Genomic DNA, 20,213 nt, shown 5'->3' with positions numbered 1-20,213 from the left:
TCAAAACTTGAGGGCAAGTTTTAAACATTTAAAACATAGAGGATCAAATAACAAATAATTCAAATTAACAATTAATATCCTAATTATCTATATTTGATTTTATTCAAGTTTTCTTTGACAGATAATTACCAAAATAATTAAAATGATTAATTAATTATCATATAAGGAAATTAAATATTTTATTAGTTGATAAATACCTTTAACTAGATCAAGATAATAGTCATATATATCAAAAAATCTGATTTAGGTTGATCTATTATGATTAAGGTAAGTTTCCATAAGATAATTATGAAAAAATCCCGAATTTGGCCATTCCTGACGCCTGGACTCGCCGAGTGCACAAAGGGACTCGTCGAGTCAGGCCTACTCACCGAGTCCACTTTGGAACTCGCCGAGTCCATGACTCAGAAACCAAAAAATCGAATTTTGCAAGTTTGTTTCAGTTAATCAAGCAACAATTTAAAGAAAACCAAGCTAGGCTCTGATACCACTGATGGGTTTTAGCCATAAGAACTTTCCTATGTGCGCATGCAAAACCCTATTGCTTGGATCTAGGCTTTCTAATTAAACATTCTTTGAATCCAAGACTTCTAATGCTAATTAGGTTAAATAACAATATTGAAACAGATCTAGAACCATACCTTTGAGTTCCTTCTTGATCTTGTAGTATTGGAGCTTCAAGAGTCACAAATGTCACTCCTCTAATGGCTTACAAACACCAATAGCAAGGAAGATGATTTAGGAGAGAGGAGAGGGGAGGAAATCGGCCAGGGTTCTCTTACTTTAGGTGAGGTGCCGATTTCCCTTAGCCATGGGGTCTATTTATACTTATAGACTCCTTAAGGGTTACAGTCTAAACCCTAATTGGATAATCTTCTCTTAAGGCTATCCAAATCCTTTCCTTAGATAAGTCATGGATGATTTTGAAGCTATCCTAGCTTCTAGAATCCGTGCACTATATATCTATAAGGATTTATAGTCTAAAGCTTAACTATCAAACAATTGACAGTTTATACCCCTTTATTTAATTAACCTCTTTAAGTCACCAAATTAATTCTAATTAATTCTATGACTTATAGTAATCAAATAACCATATATTATTCTTTATATTATTCTCATAATATATTAATAATATTTACTCTCTCTTAATAAATTATGCTATCAAGTTGCTATGGTGAAGGCAACCCAAAAGGACCATGCACAACCGGATCAAATGCTTGCCTAATATAGTTGCAGCCTTAGACACTATTCCAACACTTACTATATGACCCAGTAAGTGATTGAAGAACCCATTCAACAACCAACTTCCTCCATACAACGACACCCAACATTGCCAGCCTGTCAATGTATGACTTCATCTCGAAGACATGTGCACACATATACCTTCCATCTTGGTGTTTCCTAGCCGATAGGGCTTGAGTGACCTTGAACTTTTCGAGTCTTTGAACGTGTGGTTTAAGGAGAATTATTGGAGGGGGTGGAGGAAGTGAAGCATGATTTCCATTTCCACGATCCAATCGTGGAACATCATCTTCAATAGGAAACATTTTTCCAAAAGGTTTGGGAAGACCATAGTTGTCTGAACTAGACATCTACGAGGGAGAAATTCAAGTTTAGTTGATTTAAGTCCTTAATATAACACCCAAATGAAAAGGCTAGGACCCAACACAATATTCTATAATTCGGAAGAGGGATTCCGTAATCCAATTTTAAAATATTTGAAGGTAGGTAAATGACGATTTACCAATTCCACCATGAAAAATGAAATTGATTATTAAGTTTTAAATGAATTGAAATTCCTAGATTCTTTGAGATTCATTGAACTTTTCAATGGCATGTTTAAATCTTGATTGTACCCTTCAAGTTTGTGACTGGGATGCCGAGGATCACAAACAAGGTGTGAATAACCATGCAAATTAGCTTGGTACTCTCGATGTCATTTATCACCTAATCAATGTCCCGGTTAACCAAACACGCTTCATTAATCTATGAAAAACATCGAGCTACCCTTTGCCACTGTTGCCAGTCCAAGTTAGTGTGTTGGTTAACCACACACGCTCCACTAACGACTTGGCAAGGTGCAAAGTGCAATTTCTTGGGTTAGCACAAAATTCACATTTTTCGTAAGTAACTAAGATTGGAAATTTATAAAAGCATTTTAGTTACTTGGTATTTCATTATACCTTTAATGATAATTAAATTCCTATCCTACCCGTTCGGTTAACGACCCTCCACCAGTCAAGGAAGCGGTGGGTGAGAGTGGACACCCATTAAACCACCATTTTATATGCAGTAACCTTATACCCCTTTATAGAACGACTTCGTGAATGAGGCATACTAACGGTAAGACTGACTTTTCTTATATATATAAAATTATTAAACTTTTAATATTATAATAATCTAAGGGTGTATTTTAAACTTTTAAAATACTAGATGGTTTAATATATTAGTAAATTATACTCTTAATTTAATTAAACTTAAACCATGCCATTATGGAATTATTAATCTCTTCTAATTAAACACTTTATCTAATTTAATAAAGTCCATAAGGTGCAATTTGAACCACTCAAATACTTCATGGTTCTAAATATAAAAAATTCAAAATTAAAAAAATATTTAATTAATTTTTTTAATTTATGAACTCAAGAGTTACACCTTTTTAATTACAAGAGTTTCTTAATTTGAGGCTTTTCAAATACCAAAACTTGAGGGTATGTTTTGTAACTCTTGAAAAACCTTTGATTTCCATAACTTATGAGTTTCGTGTGGTTTTTATGGAAAAACTTTTCATGTTCCATAACTTGTGGACAAGTTATGGAGGACTTTAAAAACATTTAAGATCAAATTTACCAAACAAAAATATCATATAATTTTTATGATCTATTAGAACTCATAAGTCAAGATAATTCACATCAACTAAATTCAAGAAATTAGCCTAATATATAAACTAATACAAATCTTGAAATTTTAACAATTATCTTTTAATTAGATGAGGATAATCATTATCATACCAACAAAAACAAAATTTATGAACTAAAACATTTTGTGGTAATGATCCTAATCCAAAATAGACCAAAAATCCTGAAAAAATGCTGTCTGATCATACAACTCATTGAGCCCAACTATAGACTCGTCGAGTTCAAGACAAAATACATCCTACTCGTCGAGTACATGCTGACAGAACAGTTTTACAGCTTTGAAAAAATAAGCCATGCATCAAATATAATAGAAAATGATGTGTGCAAACTCACTTAGTTTTAAACCTACTTTTAATTATAAAATAACACACAAAGGCAGTGAACCTATCAATTGTGGTATAGTTGGATAAGTAGGGTATCCAACACAGGGTACGGAAAATTAAAACTAAAAAACTAATTCTATCTAAATTAATTAATAAGTAGGGGGTTTCTCTAGTTTTACAAGACTAGAAACTTGCTAACTATTACTAATTTAAAAACTAGAAAACAAAGAATTAACTAGATTCAATAATTGGGAAGGAACTTCTGTTTAGTTCAACTCAATTGATCCTATGGTTGATTTCAAGGTAATGGTGCAATGGATTAATTCTTTTGTTGGTTAACGATCCAAGTGATTAGATTCGCATTCACTACACTAATCCTTAGCAAATAAACTAACTTAAACAGTGGCCAGTTGTCTAATTTAATTAGATTTACTATATTAATTATTCGGGTTAATTTAGACTTGCAATAGTTAACTAATTTAATCTTTTAATTAACTTCTTGTCGATGGTCATCACACAAGCTTGCACATGAATTTACTGAATTCTCTTATTAACTCTAGTTTCATATTCATTAATCCTAGACATATGGCATAGTGATCACATAGCATATGAGGTTGATAATCAATAGATGTTCATGCTAATCAATTATCTTCCTATTAACAGAAAATTAATTATTATTCACACACAAGGTTCTTTAGCAAGCTAAAATAACAAAAATTCACCAACTTAGAATTAATCCTACCAATTAATCAAACCATATTATTAATTTTGTATCCCCAAACAGAAGTCTAAAGGTTTTAGCTCATAATTGAAGTAAATAACAGCAAACAAACAGAGTCTAATTGTTTAACCATAATGACAAAACAAAAGATTAAGTGGAATGATGAAATTTTGCCTCTATTCTCCTTCGAGATTGAATTCTAGCTTCTCTCGTCGTCTTCTAGGGTTTTTCTGCCTTCTTAATCGCAGCTAAACTCTTTTGAATCGTTCCAGAATTTTCCCCCATCGTTCTGTGGAGTTATCTTTATATATACGAATCGACTCGTCGAGTCAAGTGGCGACTCGTCGAGTCCATCTCTCAGTCCCTGTATTGTGATAAGTCTCTGGGATCCCGAGTCTTTATCTTCTCGAATCTTCGCTTGGACTCGCCGAGTAGTCGACCCTTCTCATCGAGTAGGTGCTATTTTTAGTGTTTTTCTTCTTTGTTCCATTCTCGATCTCTCAACCGCTTCTCCGGCTTACTTCTACTTCCGAGCTTCATTTTTGGACTGAAAATATAATTCAAACACTTTTAAGTACCTTTTGTCCATAAAATGCAATAATTTAGCTAATAAACGAATACAAATCTATACTTAATATGAACTAATTATGCACATATCAGAAAACAATCCTAGGCTCTGATACCACTATTCGGTTTTAGTATACTACAACATCCTATGGTGCACATACAACCCTAAATGCTTTGGATCTATGTTTTCTCTAATTATAAATGCAATATTGTTTCCAAAGCATTAAGCTTACAACTAGCATACAATTGACATAATCAACATAAAAGTGAGTTATAGAATTACCACTTTGTTGTAGCTTGTAGTTTTGGCCTTTAAGAACTTAGCACCTCAAATGTGATACCTCAAATAGTCACAACACACCTAGGGTAAAGGAGAACTTGAGAGAGAGGTTGCTAGCTTCAAAGTTGGCTCCTATGAACTCCAAGAACATATCTAACCGATTTTAGGGATGATAAACATATATATAGTGTAGGATTCCAAAGGTCATGGGTAAACCCTAATCCATACACATGGGTTGTGATCCATGATTCATGTGGTCTAACTCTTTATGGATCCTTACATAAACTTAGTCCAACATGGATCAATAGCCCAATCCATATGTTTCACTAATTACCATAATTAGTCCCCATTAATTTAATTAGTCTCTTTTTATCACAAAATTAATTCCAAATTAATTCATGATCAATACTAACTAAATCATATGATTTCATATTAATATATTAGAAATTATAATATATTAATAAATCATATGTAACCTCTTACTCAAATATCCATCCTTACAGATTGTCCTGGTGATATGCAACCTGAAATTAACCATGCTACTATCGGGTCAAGTAGATACCAATTATAGTTATGGGCTTAGACACCTAATCCAACAACATGTTGGTACCAGAGCCTTGGTTTGAGGGATTTGGGCACACTCTGGGTGTGTCTGAACTCAAACTGAGGAATTGATAATCTTTTTGAAAGAAAATGGATTTTTTTAAAAGTGTTTTAATGAAGAAAAGGGACGTGATGCATGCCATCAGCCGAGCTCAAGTAAGTGATTCTCAGAATAACCATATATGTTTGTTATGTTAGATGTTATGAGAAGTGCATGCTAGATTAGGGCTAAGCATCTTCTTAGGATTGCATGATATAATGATAGGATAGGTGCCTTTATATGCATGTTGTTTGAACTTTCAGAATTGCATGCTAGTATGGATATCTGATGTTAGGTAGAATGGTTTGATTAGGTGATGCATTGGCCAGAATTTCCCGATGCCCGAATGTTGCTTGCTAAGTTACATGCAGTAAAGATTAAATAATCCTAGAGTGATTGATTGGCCCTATTATGCAGCTCTTGTCTGAGTGCAACCGTTGTAGGGTTGATTCTTTTGGTCGAAGGGTTATCTAAGCTTGTTGCATGTGATTGTATTCATGATGTAGTTAGCTAACATCAGTAGAGGTTATTCAGCAGCTGATGACAGTTAGGGTGAGGAACCTAGGAGAGCCTAGAAGTGTTTAAATGGGTTTGGATGCGCTGTTTAGCGAGTATTTGGAGTACCAATTTGAGAAGGTAACTTAGAAGATTCAGGATGATTCTTGAGGAAAGTATGGAAGATAGTATCTGGCCCGTACTACTGAAATCACAAGATCCGTACTCGAACAAAGGAAAGTCACAGAGAATCTAGGAAGCCTGTTTGATGAGAATTATTTGGGCATGTTATAATCATTTGTATGGTTGTTTATTAGAATGGTGATGAGCATGCGTGGAGGAGGTTCATGTTCTGGTTCAGGCTCAGGTGTTAGTACTGAGCCAATTGATGAGCATATGTGGGAGTTCACTTCATCGGAGATCACTTACCATTTTTTGGAGCAGACTCCTATGATCTTTGTTACGGTCAAAGAAGGGATTATGGAGATTATGGATGCGTGTTTCAACATGTTCAGCAATGAGATTATGGCTATTGTAGGAGCTCGCACTCTTTCTTTCTACGAGTTTCGTGCTTTTGGGGCTCCCGAGTTCTTTGGGGAGGACCCTATTTCTAGTAGGAGCTGGTTAGCGAACAAGGTGCACACTTTCCAGATGAGCTTCTTCCCCTAGGGGTTGAAGATCAGATTTGCATCATGTCTTTTTAATAATGAAAGCTTTTATAACTTATATATTATATTTAATAAGCACTTAGTGGATAGCTTAATATAAAAAAAGCCAAACTTTTGAGTAGACAAATATACAAATTGTTGGGTTTTAGTATACTACAACATCCTATGGTGCACATACAACCCTAAATACCTTGGATCTATGTTTTCTCTATTATACATGCAAATATGAAGTTTCCAAGATATTACCCTATACTAGCATACAAATATCATATACTTGGGTAATAAAATAAATAGAATACATACCTTGTTGTTGTTTCTTGACTCCATGAAGCTTGAGAGCCTAGTGCCCTAAGTGTGACACCTCAAATGGTTCACACAACTTCATGAACACTTGGAATAACCATGAGAAGAAGACACTCCAAGCTCAAACTGACTAGCCCTTATATGTGTATTACTTGTGTCAATTTCTTGAGCTAAATGGGTCCTTATATAGTGTGTACATTAGGGTTACACCATGTAACCCATGACTTTACCCATTACTTATTCTCCATGGGTTTTAACCTCCATGGAGTATCCATGGACCACCACATGGGTTAAATCCAACATAAGGAATCTTAGATCATAAGCCCACATATATAAGAATGAATGATTTACACAATCAATCCCCATATATTTAATTAGTCTCTTTTGATCAATAAATTAAGTCCAAATTTATTCTTGATCAATACTAATTAAATAACATAATTTTATATTAATATATTAGAACTTATAATATATTAATATGTCACAAATGTCCTCTTCTCACAAACGGTATATCCAAATGTCCCGATGCCATGCAACCCAAATGGACCATGCCGAGTCGGGTCAAGTCTTACCAATTATAGTTATGGACATAGACACTAATCCAACAGTCTCCCACTTAGATAAGTCTAAAACTATTATTGCGTATGACTTCAAACCTAACTGGCAATCGTAGCTCTCAAAAGCTTTTGTCGAACTCTGACCTTGTCGATGAACTCTGACCTTTGTCAATGACTTGTCCATTAGATAAGGGATCATATATTCCTCCATTCTTGATATCATATGGACTGAGACATGGATTATTAATCATTCTCTCTGTCCATTTGTTGTTTCCCGATTTCCGATTTATAACGACTGACTGATTGAACAAATCAAATCAGTTCTGGCTTGGCCAAGCACTCACATATGTCATCATTAAATCATCGAGGGGCCCACAGATATCGCTTTTATCCCTAAGGTAAAAGGAATGGATAAACTTTGACTCATATGGCTTGTTCTACTACTTGTTGAATCATACACAAAGGCACAGTTTATAACATCGAGTTACCAATGCGTTTTCGTGCAATCAATGTATAACCAACTCATAGTAACAACTCACATCTCTAGGTTTGAAGAATATAAGATATTATCGTCTCATGATCATTCGTGATAAAATCCATAAAGTGATTCCAATGAGCACGGGTTGAATCCAATACTCAGAACTTATGAGCACTCATGAGTGTTGTAGCACCACCTTGTCCAACATCTTAGACCTCTACAAGCCCAACTCATGACAGTCTTGATTCATATCTACTTCCAACATATGACCGACTGTGGATGGTTTGAATAACTTAGTCATTCGGGAAGAATGACCTAGTTATTCTGGAAGTCAAAACATGCAAAATGAAACACAAGAATAATTGAATCCAATATGGTCTAAGAAGTTATGAATATAAATAAAACACCTTTTATTTATCACCATATGATTACACATTATTCATTGCATATTGTTTCAGCTATCAACTTTATTCTTCAATTAAAACAACAGTTGTCCCATGCTCCAAGCATGTACACTATGTTTTCTAAACACTAGTCATGCCATACACCAAGTATGCACACTATGTTTGTTTATGATCTTTACTTTGTGAAATTGATCGATTGAACATAACTCCAATGATTCTCATTTCACAGTCCAAAATCCTTACCGCAAATGCAAGAATTCAAAATTCATGCCATTTATCGAAATCTGTTAGATTCTAAACTTATATTCATCGATCCTCTTGTAATGATTATGCACAAAGTCACAAAGACTTGACAACAAACATTACAGAGCATTCCAAAGGAGATCAACTCCTTGGAAACATCCTTCTTGCATTAAGTTTCCTAATCTTACACAAATTTATTGAACAACTTCCACCTTCCCATATTCCCATTTTGACTATCACTTCTGAACAAGAGTTGCCTCTTTTCAGAATATGTCAATATGGTCCTTCCAAAAATTAACATTATACTTCAACTGTCCCTGAGCAACCAATCTTTGGTAAAACTTAGATTGTCCTCGACAATTGCTTAATCATTTTAGTCATATCCAATTCTAGACCTTTTCCCTTCTTAATGCCCCAAGCATTTGGAAAATTTTAGAAAGGATGAATATTATAGCACATGCAATCGATCCAATATCTGAAGCATATGGGACACGATTCATGATGTCTGACATAAAGACATGATACTAGACCAGTCCTTTTGCTACAATATTTCTATTTGCCAAGTTCTCATAATTCAGATTAAGAAAAGGGATGTCGTAATCATAATCGAATTTTAGAACACAAATAATAGACCCATATATAGAATATCCTTATGTTGAGCCATTCCAACACAAAATTCATATATATCCTTGACTAAAGATGATTAAAACCTCAATCTAAGCTTATAGATTTGAGATGAAGTATAATTTCCTCTCCCTTAATTATAGCAAAACAACTTTTTTAACCCCTACAACCTCAAGAATTGAATTTTTTTTTCTGTAATTAACATTGTTGTCTTGAAATACTTATCATAATTATCATGCTCCCACTAACATGATTATTATTAGCATAACACTTATGTTCCCACTAGCCTTGACATATATCTAGAAATTACTGGACTTCTAGAAATCAATACTTTATTGACTTTCTTACCAAAGTTCAGATTTCTGATACTAGATTGTTTTGATAAGACTTTATCAAAAACATATACCTCTCCTTAGATAGCTCACAAGTGTGTCTAAACAATTTCAGAACTATGAAAAGGGATGTCGTAATCATAGTCTCAATTGTTTAGACCTTTGCTTCATAAGTCCATGTTAGTGTGCCGGTTAACCACGCAGGCTCCACTAACGAATTTGAGAATGCAAAGATTGCTATCTACTTAAAATCTACTTGGTGGAAGTGTTTCCTCATCATCATTTTCATGAATTGGAGAGAAACCTTATGACCCTTAGATTTGATGGTATATGGGTTCTTATCCACGTGAATTTGTCAAAACCATAATCACAAGACTAGGTTAGTGACAAATCCAAACTCATATGGATTGAACTTGTGCAATCTAAACTTCTTGCCACCTGGCAGCACAAGGGCTTGCCATTGTCTCCTTGAAATACAGGTTTTTCTTCTTGATTACTTCTTGAAACCCTTTCAAGATCCTTTTAGACTCCCACTGTCTCCTTGACCTATAAGACTTTCTTGCCAAATATTCAAGAGATAGTGTGGATTCTAATCAAGACAAACACTTAACACAATTGGCTTAGTTGGTCTTTGTTTTATCCAAAACATCACAACTTACCAATTTCAAATGTACAAGAGTAGAAAATTTTTACTCTTACTAGGGATGAGATTTAGAACCGGAAAACCGGACCGGAACCGGAACCGAACTGGAATCGGACCTGTTAGAACCGGAATATATAGAACCGGGTCCGGTTCCGGGTTTAAAAATTGGCTTTATCCGGGTTCCGGGTAATCCGGGTTTGGGTCCATTGGGTCCGGGTAAACCGGGTCTAAAATCCGGAACCAGTTTTTGGAACCAGAACCACTTTTAGGGCCAGAACCACTTTTTGTGAAACGTTTACAAGATGCATATCTTCTTCGTTTCAACTCCAATTGACATACGGTTTTTTCCAACATGTAGTTTAGAGTTTGTACATGATTCTAGACTATAAATTAGTCATTTTTAGTTTTATATTCATTGACTTACAGTCCTCAAAAGTTGAGATACCAAAGTTGAAAGTTTTTAGTTTTTTAGTTTTTTTGTATTCAGTGAAAGTTTTAAAACATGCATATCTAATTCGTTTGAAGTCGGATTGACATGTGGTTTTTTCCAACTTCTATTTTACAGTTTGTACATGAGTTTAGACTATAATTTTGTCATTTTTGGTTTAACATTCAATGATTTATAGTCCTCCGAAGTCGGGATATCAAAACTGAAAATTTTCAACTTTTCAGCTATTTGTTTTTGTACTTTGTATTATGTGAAAATATTAACACAAGTATATCTCATTCGTTTAAATTCGGATTGACATGTGGGTTTTTCCAGAGTGTATTTTAGAGTTTGTACATGATTTTAGACTCTAATTTTGTTAATTGTGGTTTCGTATTTAATAAGTTACAGCCCCCCCAAAGTCGGGATATCAATATGAAAATTTTCAAAGTTCAACCCACTAAGTAGTAAGTAATTACCAAAAAATTCCAGTTTTTTCGGGTTTTCCGGGTCTAAACCCACTTTATCCGGTTCCAACCTACCCACTTTGATGTTTCCGGGTTTTCCGGTTCTAGACCCACTTTACCCGGAACCATACCCAGAACCGAACCGGAACTGGTTCCTATATACCTGTTCGGTTTCCCGTTCTATAAAATCCCGTTAACCGGTTCTGGGTTTTCCGGGTCCGGATCCATCCGGTCCGGGTTTGGACCCACTTTCATCCCTAACTCTTACATTTGACAAGTGTTTTAAATCTTCTTTAAGACATGTCACTCAAGTTATAATCTTAAAGTATAACTCTAAGAATTGATTTTTTTTTGGAACGAAGTATGAATCATCTTCTTGATTTAACCACTTCAACAATTCTTAACTCCTCTTCTTAACTATCAGAATGCACATAGAGGATGAATTGTGATCAGGTCTCAAAATCATTAAGATGGTCTTAAAACATGATACTAAAGTACTCTCCCATCTTTTCAGATTTGAGAAACTTTTATCCTTCTGCCGAATTTGATTCTTCTTATTCGTTCTGTCATACATTGAAACTTTTCCAATGTTTCATAATTATACTCAAGCTTGTAAGTATAATCATATTTACTAATCCTTAGTAAATCATAACGAATAGTCCTATTCATTTTTTGTGGTGAACTTTGGCTAGTGCACAAGAATGTGTACTTGATCCCTTAGTCCTTCTCTTGAGTCACATATACATGTGAACACAGAACTAGTCTTAATTTTCCAAAGTTGAAAATTCTCATACATCACACTAAACGCCTTGTATGATTCCAAGTTTCGGTCCAATTGAAACTTGGGTGATGAGAATCTTTGCTTATTTGGTAAATTTTGACACTACCACAAATGAAAGAATCAAATTCATATTTCTAATATTGCTATAAACATACAAACATCAAGTTTTCATGAATGCCATTGTAAGGAGATAAAAATAAAGTAAAACAAACTTTTATTTATTTTAAAATGCGGAAATTTTTTTTCCTTACAATACAACATAAAATGAAAACTATGCTATTACATGTTTCCTAGCAATCTATCATAACTCCTAAGGAGTAGCTCAAGAATCCGATCTTCAACCAAGCGATAGAAATCCATCTTCGCAATCAGATTCAACATACTGTTCTTTTAAGTTTCTTCACTTTTCTTTGATTCTTAAAACATCAACATGTGACCCAGTCACATCATGTAAGAAGAATCTCATAATAGAAACTTAACAGAGTCAGATAGTGGACTTTACCTGAAGTAGAGTCAAACTTATTGACTTTAACATCCTTAGGTAAATAGGCTGCTTCGCAATCAATGTCCCTTACTTTGGAAATATAACCATATGGACCCTTTGGTAATGGTACATGGGACTATCTCAGACTTAGCCTTTCTCTTTACCATTTGGTCAACTGAATTGACTATGGCCGATCCCTTTCCATTGGGAAGAGAATGCTTTTTCTGGATTTCCATTGTCATCATTGTCAATGTCTATAAAGTTTTAGGAAGTTGATCTTAGCAAATAGATAAGATCATTAAGGGTCTTGTCATAGTCTGTTTCATATGAGTCCTAAAGGAACTCACTAGGTCACTTAGAAGGTGATTGGACATCTAACTTTCTCAAGACTTTGACACCCAACTCTCTCGACTTGTCAATATGTGACTTTATCTCCAAGATGCAATCACACGTAGACTTTGCTAATAGGGCTAGAGTGACCTTGAAGTTCTGGGATAGGGAGAATAATTGGAGGAGGTGGAGGAAGTGAAGTTCCAAGAGATTTGGGAGGATCATAGATGTCTGAACTAGACATCTTTTGGGAGATATTCAAGATAGTTGATCTAAAGTCCTTAATATAACACCCAATATGAAATATTAAGTCTAGGACCCAACACAATATTTTATAACTTGGAAGAGGGATGCCGTAATCCAAGATATAGAATATTTGAAGGTAGGTGAATGAAGATTCACCAATTTCCACCATGAAAAACGAAATAATTTATTAGGTTTTTAATTGGATTTGAAACTCGTAGATCTTTTGAGATTCATTGAACTGTTCAATGACATGTTTCAATCTTGAGTGTGCCCTTCAGGTTTTGTGACTGGGATGCCGAGGATCACAAAACAAGGTGTGAAGTAACCATACAAATTACTTGGTACTCTTAAGTGTTTACCCCTCAATCGATGTGCCGGTTAACCACACACGCTCCATCGATACTATGATAAACATTAAGTTACCCTTTGTCTACCTTGTTAAATCAAGCTAGCGTGCCGGTTAACCACACAAACTCCACTAACCGACTTAAGCAAAGTGCAAAGTGTAATTTCATGGATTAGCACCTTATTCACATTTTCCTAAAGTAACTAAGATTGAGAATTATAAAAAACATTTAGTTACTTTATATTTATCATTAATATTTTTAATGAAGGGAGAATTCTAGTCCTTGTCCTACCCGTTCGGCTAACGACCCTCCACCAGTCAAGGAAGCGGTGGGTGAGAGTGGACACCCATTAAACTGCCATTTTATAGGCAGTAACCTCATACCTCCCTTATAGACCGGCTTCGTGAATGAGGCCTACTAATGGTAAGACGACTTGCTCTTATATATATATATATATATATATATATATATATATATATATATATATATATATATATATATATATATATATATATATATATTATTAACTTATAATATTATAAAGTATAAGGGTTAAATTTTAACTTTTAAAATTCTAAGGGTTTAACTTAGAATTAAAGTATTCATGGGAAAACTTTACAAATTCCAAAACTTGAGGGCAAGTTTTTGAAACTATTAAAAAAATTTCATTTCATAACTTATGAGTTTAATGGTTCATTAAAATGAAGACTCTTCATTTTTTATGTAACCTCTTATTCTTTAATAACACTTTTAAAGAAATGACTCTTAAACATCCATAACTTGAGGACAAGTTATGGAGTCATAAAACTATTTAATGAAAAAGACTCTTCATTTTTTTTATGTAACCTATGACACTTTTATGAGTTTAAGATTCATAAATTTAACCTTTTATGTACTTGAGGCCAAGTTACAAAAACACATTTTATGAACTACCTCTAGATTAATTAGGATTGAAAACAGCTAAAACATAATTATTTTTCCATTAATCTAAACTAACTCATAAATCAAGGAAACACAAAAAAAATAAGTTTTGGATTCCATAACTTACGGAGTTTAATGTTTTGTTTTATGACTTTTCATGTTCCATAACTTAAGAACAAGTTATGGAATTCTTTAAAACATTAAGACCAAGTTTTGTAACTCCATAAAAAATTTTGAATCAATTTTTTTTTAAAACCTTTTCATATCCATAACTTATGAAGGTTTCAAAAAACTCTTTAGATCAAACTTTTAAAACTAATAAAATAATCATATCATTTTATCTTTTACTAAATTTGACCTAATTCAACTCATATAGCAAATGATTCAAATTTTACAAATAATTAGTTTTTCTCAAAAACAAGTAATTATTTTAAAATTTGACAAACGTCATGTTTTTTTTCCTTTTTTTCAACTTTGAAAATAAAACATTTGCATCAATATAACAGAAAACAACCCATGGCTCTAATAACACTGTTGGTTTTAGTATACTACAACATCCTATGGTGCACACACAACCCTAAATACATTGGATCTATGTTTTCTCTATTATACATGCAAATATGAAGTTTCCAAGATATTACCCTATACTAGCATACAAATATCATATACATAGAATACATACCTTGTTGTTGTTGCTTGACTTCATGAAGCTTGAGAGCCTAGTGCCCCAAATGTGACACCTTAAATGGTTCACACAACATCATGAACACTTGGAATAACCATGAGAAGAATACACTCCAAGCTCAAACTGACTAGCCCTCATATGTGTATTACTTGTGTCAATTTCTTGAGCTAAATGGGTCCTTATATAGTGTGCACATTACGGTTACACCATGTAACCCATGACTTTACCCATTCCTTATGCTCCATGGGTTTTAACCTCCATGGAGTATCCATGGACCACCACATCGGTTAAATCCAACATAAGGAATCTTAGATCATAAGCCCACATATATAAGAATGAATGATTTACACAATCAATCCCCATGTATTTAATTAGTCTTTTTTGATCAATAAATTAAGTCCAAATTTATTCTTGATCAATACTAGTTAAATAACATAATTTTATATTAATATATTAGAACTTATAATATATTAATATGTCACAAATGTCCTCTTCTCACAAACGGTCTATCCAAATGCCCCGATGCCATGCAACCCAAATGGACCATGCCGAGTCGGGTCAAGTATTACCAATTATAGTTATGGACTTAGACACTAATCCAACACAAATCACATATAAAATTTACGAAGATAAGAAGTTTAAATAATTTCGTGTTGGTTTGAGATTTTCTCACCATTTTCTGAGCTATGTTATTATGTAATATGTAAGTTTGTTATATAATAATTACTATTTTTTTTCTTGGTTTTATTATTACTTTTAATAAAATCGGTGTATGTACTTGTTAAATCGTTAATGTAAATTAGATCATATACAAGTTATCAATCATATATTATATGTAGTGGTATAGATAATATTTAATTATATATGGTACATATAAATGTTTGTTTTGTGTTGTTTCAAAAATATAATTAATTAAAAGATATGAACATGTCATATTTATCATGTAATACTATTTTAAATTGTCTCTTATCATGTTATATTTGAGTACATATGTAATATTTTAATAATAATAATAAGTGGTTTTAAAAACATCTTATATAAATTATCAATAATATTAAGTGGTTTTAAAGTTAATGAACAATAATTATTAATAATAATAACATCAAATTATAAATTGATAATGTTACCTAAAAAATAATTGTCACTACTAGAAAAAAGGCCTTTTACGACGCTCATTGCGCGTCGTAAAACGCTCAGACGACGCGCAAATGCGTGTCTAGGAAGGCCCTGTCATAAAGAGAGACGACACGCTTTTGCGCGTCGTCTATTTACGACGCGCATTTACGACGCGCGGTTACGACACGCAATGCGTATCAAGGAAGGCCCTGTCATAAAGGAAGACGACACGCATTCGCGTGTCGTAACCTTACGACGCGCGTGTTAATGACACGCAATGCGTATCAAGAAAGCCCCTATCAAGAAAGGCCATGTCATAAATGAAGATGACACACATTTTTGCGTATCGTAATTTTAAATTTAAAAAAAAAATTATTTATGGATTTACTTATTTTCATATTAAATTTGCATTTTATGTCACATAATGGAAAATAAAATACCATATACAAATAATACAATGCATTGCACAAAAGTTAATGTTATACAAATAATCATTCTAATAGTAGACAAATGTAATACTACAAATAATCATTCCAATAGTAGACAAATGTAAGATTTCAACATTTTTTATATAATTAACTAAATTATTAGCCAAATTTCCTAAAATACCAACATACTTTTCTATGAAGAGCATTAACACTATTCTTTTCCATCAAAAACTTCAAAACCTGCATAATTAATTTAATGTTTAATCAGCTACAGGTCAATAAGGTAGGTTTAAGCAAAAGAGGTTCATAGTAGTAAGATTTTACTTACCACTGTTGTTAATGACATTGAAAGAAGCAGCCCAACAAACACCCCCTCAGAAGGATTATTACTAAATGAAACCACAAACAAAGTTAAAAAGTCAAGTATTTTGTGACAACCCCGGAACCAGGGGCAAGGCTATTTTTACCCATGGTATGACCTAATACATGATAATACAGACTTGTTTAACAAAAAGAAAAATGATTTCTGACGTGACATCACTATTAAGAATTGATGAAAGAGGGTACTCCACACTGTATTGCCAACAAGCTTGACACCAACACCTAAAAGCTGGAAAAAACAATAACAGAAATAAAAATAAATGTAAGATTTGAGATAACAGATGCATAATTCACATGTCTACTTTTACCAATTTATTTTATGCAACATATATGCAGCTGACATGAATAAATTATACAACAAGTTAGGAGTAAAATAAGGGATGGTTGCATATTTAGTATGATAAATAAAGAGATTTGTGGCATAAGGGTGCATAAATAATAAAAAGCAAAAAGGAAGAGGAAAGCTGACTTACATAATCAGCAAATTTCTGAATTAGTGCTTTTAACATAATACATAAGAGTGGTCCCGAAGGGATAGCTGGCAGCAAAAAATCTCAGGCAAAAAAAATTCCAGGAGAAAACAGTTAGTACCTCAAAAGCAAAGGTTTTATAGGGTTAGGCATGCACCAGCAAGACAGGGACTAAGATTATAAGTGATGTGAATGGGACATAGTAATTAAAGGAATTTTTGTTACCATTGTTCCATGCATAGTGGTTGGGGTAGAGTGTTTTTCCATCACTGTTAACACGGAAGGGTCCAAGTTCTTCCATGGCTCCATATCCAAACAACAAGCATCCTAGCCCAGTAGAATACCTTCATTAATAGTGGTTCTTACTCTAAATTTTGGTGCATTTGGATGATGATCTTTAGAATCTCCATTCTGATTCATGAATATTCTAATTAATTTGGTATTGTAGAATGTAGATTGGTATCTGCATTATTAAAGTTCATAGGACTTACTACTGACTCACTTTTCTTTTTTTAATCATTAGCCTTATGCAGCTCTCAAAGCTAGAGAATATCTTGATAAGTCTGCAATACATGAGACAATGGTGAAGGTATGTAGATTATATCTTATATTTCCTACACAAATATAGACAACTGTATGCTGATGTCATTATGCAGGTTAGCGCTTATCTGCTTGGAGAATACAACCATCTTTTGGCCAGACGACCTGGGTGTAGCCCAAAGGACATTTTTGTCATTATACATGAGAAGCTTCCTACTGTATCGTGAGTATTTCTATTTCTATACATCTATGTTTTCTTTTGTGATCATCATCTATTTTTTTTTTCTACAGGACTCCAACAATATCCATTCTTCTCTCAACATACGCAAAGATTTTGATGCACTCTCAACCACCAGATCCCGAATTACAAAACCAGATCTGGGCAATATTCAGCAAGTGAGTTTATAATAAATAGGAGCTACACTTTTTTTTTGTATATGCAAAATTTGATAATATTTAATTTCACACACATTGACAGATATGAAACATGCATTGATACTGAGATACAACAAAGAGCTGTGGAGTATTTTGCATTGAGTAGGAAAGGTGAAGCCCTGATGGATATATTAGCAGAAATGCCAAAGTTCCCTGAACGTGAGGTATATTTAAGCGTAGGGTTTTAATTGATTGATTGATTGAGCATATAATAATAATAATAATAATAATAATAATAATAATAATAATAATAATAATAATAATAATAATAATAATAATAATAATAATAATAATTTATCTGATATGGTGATTGTTGTTGACTTTGATTTACCTTTTTGAAGTCTTCATTGATCAAGAAAGCAGAAGACACTGAAGCTGATACTGCAGAGCTAAGTGCTATCAAGTCACGCACACAACAGCAGGCTTCTAATGCTTTAGTGGTGACATCTGAGCGCGAACCTCCCCAACTTGGTATGGTCAAAATCCCCAGCGTTGACCATAACTCTGTGAGCGTTGACCAAGAGTTGACTCAAGCTAATGGAATTTCACATGAAGTTGACCACCCTCAACCTGATATTCTTGGAGGTCTTTTAAGCCCACTGGCTATTGAAGCACCTCCTCCTCCTGTAAGTGAAGATGATGCATTAGCTCTTGCACCTGTTGAAGAGCAAGATAATATTGTAAAGGTACTACTGTCTGCCACATGTCCTATCCTCATTGGCTATAAATATCATTTATTTCTTTATATTATTTTAACTTTCTGTTGACAACCTTACACAGCCAATAGGAGACACTGCAGAAAGATTTCATGCCCTGTGTCTTAAAGATAGTGGAGTTCTATATGAAGATCCTTATGTTCAGGTACTAAAAAGTCAAGTTATATATATATATATATATATATATATATATATATATATATATATATATATATATATATATATATATATATATCACATATCATATATTGCATTAGATTTTATTTATTTTTTTGATTAATTATTATTATTCCAGATTGGTATCAAAGCAGACTGGCGAGGTCATCAAGGTCGCCTAGTCATCTTTTTGGGGAACAAAACAACTTCTTCACTCACTTCAGTTCAAGCAGTGGTTTTGCCTCCATCTCATTTAAAACTGGAACTCTCATCAGCAAAGAACAAGCTTCAAACCATGCAAACCATGGTGTTTGTCGTCCACACACAGCCTTCTCTAACAGCCCATCTTTTTTCCAGGGCAAAAGAGTTGGGCATGATGGGTGAAGGATACATGTGGATCATAACAAGTAAGACTACCAACTTGTTGAATTCCATGGATGCTGAAGCAATCAAATCGATGCAGGGGGCTGTGGGTTTCAGATCATATTTTCCAGCATCAAGAAAGCTTCACAACTTTGCTTCAAAATGGAGGGAGGAACATTATGCAATTAATAAAAGAAACCATTTCAAGAAAGTCAATTATAGACTTCATTCAAGTAAGAATGAATCAAGAAGAGCCCTTGAATGAATTGGTCAAGCAATTAAAAACAAGATAGTATTTTAAAGATGTTAAAATTAGGTAAATTTACATCACAATGAAAAGTTCAATCCTACAAGTTTTTAAGCAATTAATAAAAGAAACCATTTCAAGAAAGTCAAACATCTATAAAATTGTCTATTCATGGAAGATGGAACTACCAAAGAATTTGCTGATTAATTGCTTGAAGGTAACAAAGTTCAAACTTTTTAAAGAAATAGAAACAAATTCAAGTAGATTGTAACAAAGAACCCTTGATTAGAAACGTTCAAACAATTGAAATCAAGAAAGTAATGTAAGTTTCAAGCACACACTAAGTTCGACCATGGCAAATTTCAAGCAATTCAAAATAACCCACTTCGAGTAAGATCAGATTAGTAAGTTTATTCAGTGATACGACCACATATAAACCAAGATCAGATCTATAATAACGCTCCACTGATCTAC

General features: G+C 33.5%; 1 protein-coding gene across 1 annotated transcript; it reads left to right on the top strand.

Annotated features, from left to right (window-relative positions):
* The first annotated feature begins 6,265 nt into the window (after positions 1-6,265).
* LOC111895986 (AP-2 complex subunit alpha-1-like) lies at positions 6,266-19,757 on the top strand. Its single transcript, XM_052765124.1, has 7 exons — positions 6,266-6,570; positions 17,872-18,045; positions 18,114-18,218; positions 18,301-18,421; positions 18,599-18,943; positions 19,038-19,118; positions 19,269-19,757. Exons 1-7 carry the CDS (start codon positions 6,266-6,268, stop codon positions 19,755-19,757), a joined length of 1,620 nt encoding a protein of 539 aa, XP_052621084.1.
* The last annotated feature ends 456 nt before the right edge of the window (positions 19,758-20,213 follow it).

This window comes from Lactuca sativa, chromosome 6, assembly GCF_002870075.4.
Source record: "Lactuca sativa cultivar Salinas chromosome 6, Lsat_Salinas_v11, whole genome shotgun sequence".
Classification (NCBI taxonomy): domain Eukaryota; kingdom Viridiplantae; phylum Streptophyta; class Magnoliopsida; order Asterales; family Asteraceae; genus Lactuca; species Lactuca sativa.
The sequence above is the reverse complement of the archived record's forward strand: the minus strand, read 5'-3'. Positions and strand labels throughout refer to the sequence as shown.

Excerpts from the sequence above, each read along its gene's own strand:
- LOC111895986 (XM_052765124.1), top strand. The coding sequence starts at position 6,266 with ATGGTGATGAGCATGCGTGGAGGAGGTTCATGTTCTGGTTCAGGCTCA. Across the intron at positions 18,046-18,113 it reads GAGAAGCTTCCTACTGTATC|GACTCCAACAATATCCATTC; the intron begins GTGAGTATTTCT and ends TTTTTTCTACAG. Across the intron at positions 18,944-19,037 it reads AGCAAGATAATATTGTAAAG|CCAATAGGAGACACTGCAGA; the intron begins GTACTACTGTCT and ends AACCTTACACAG.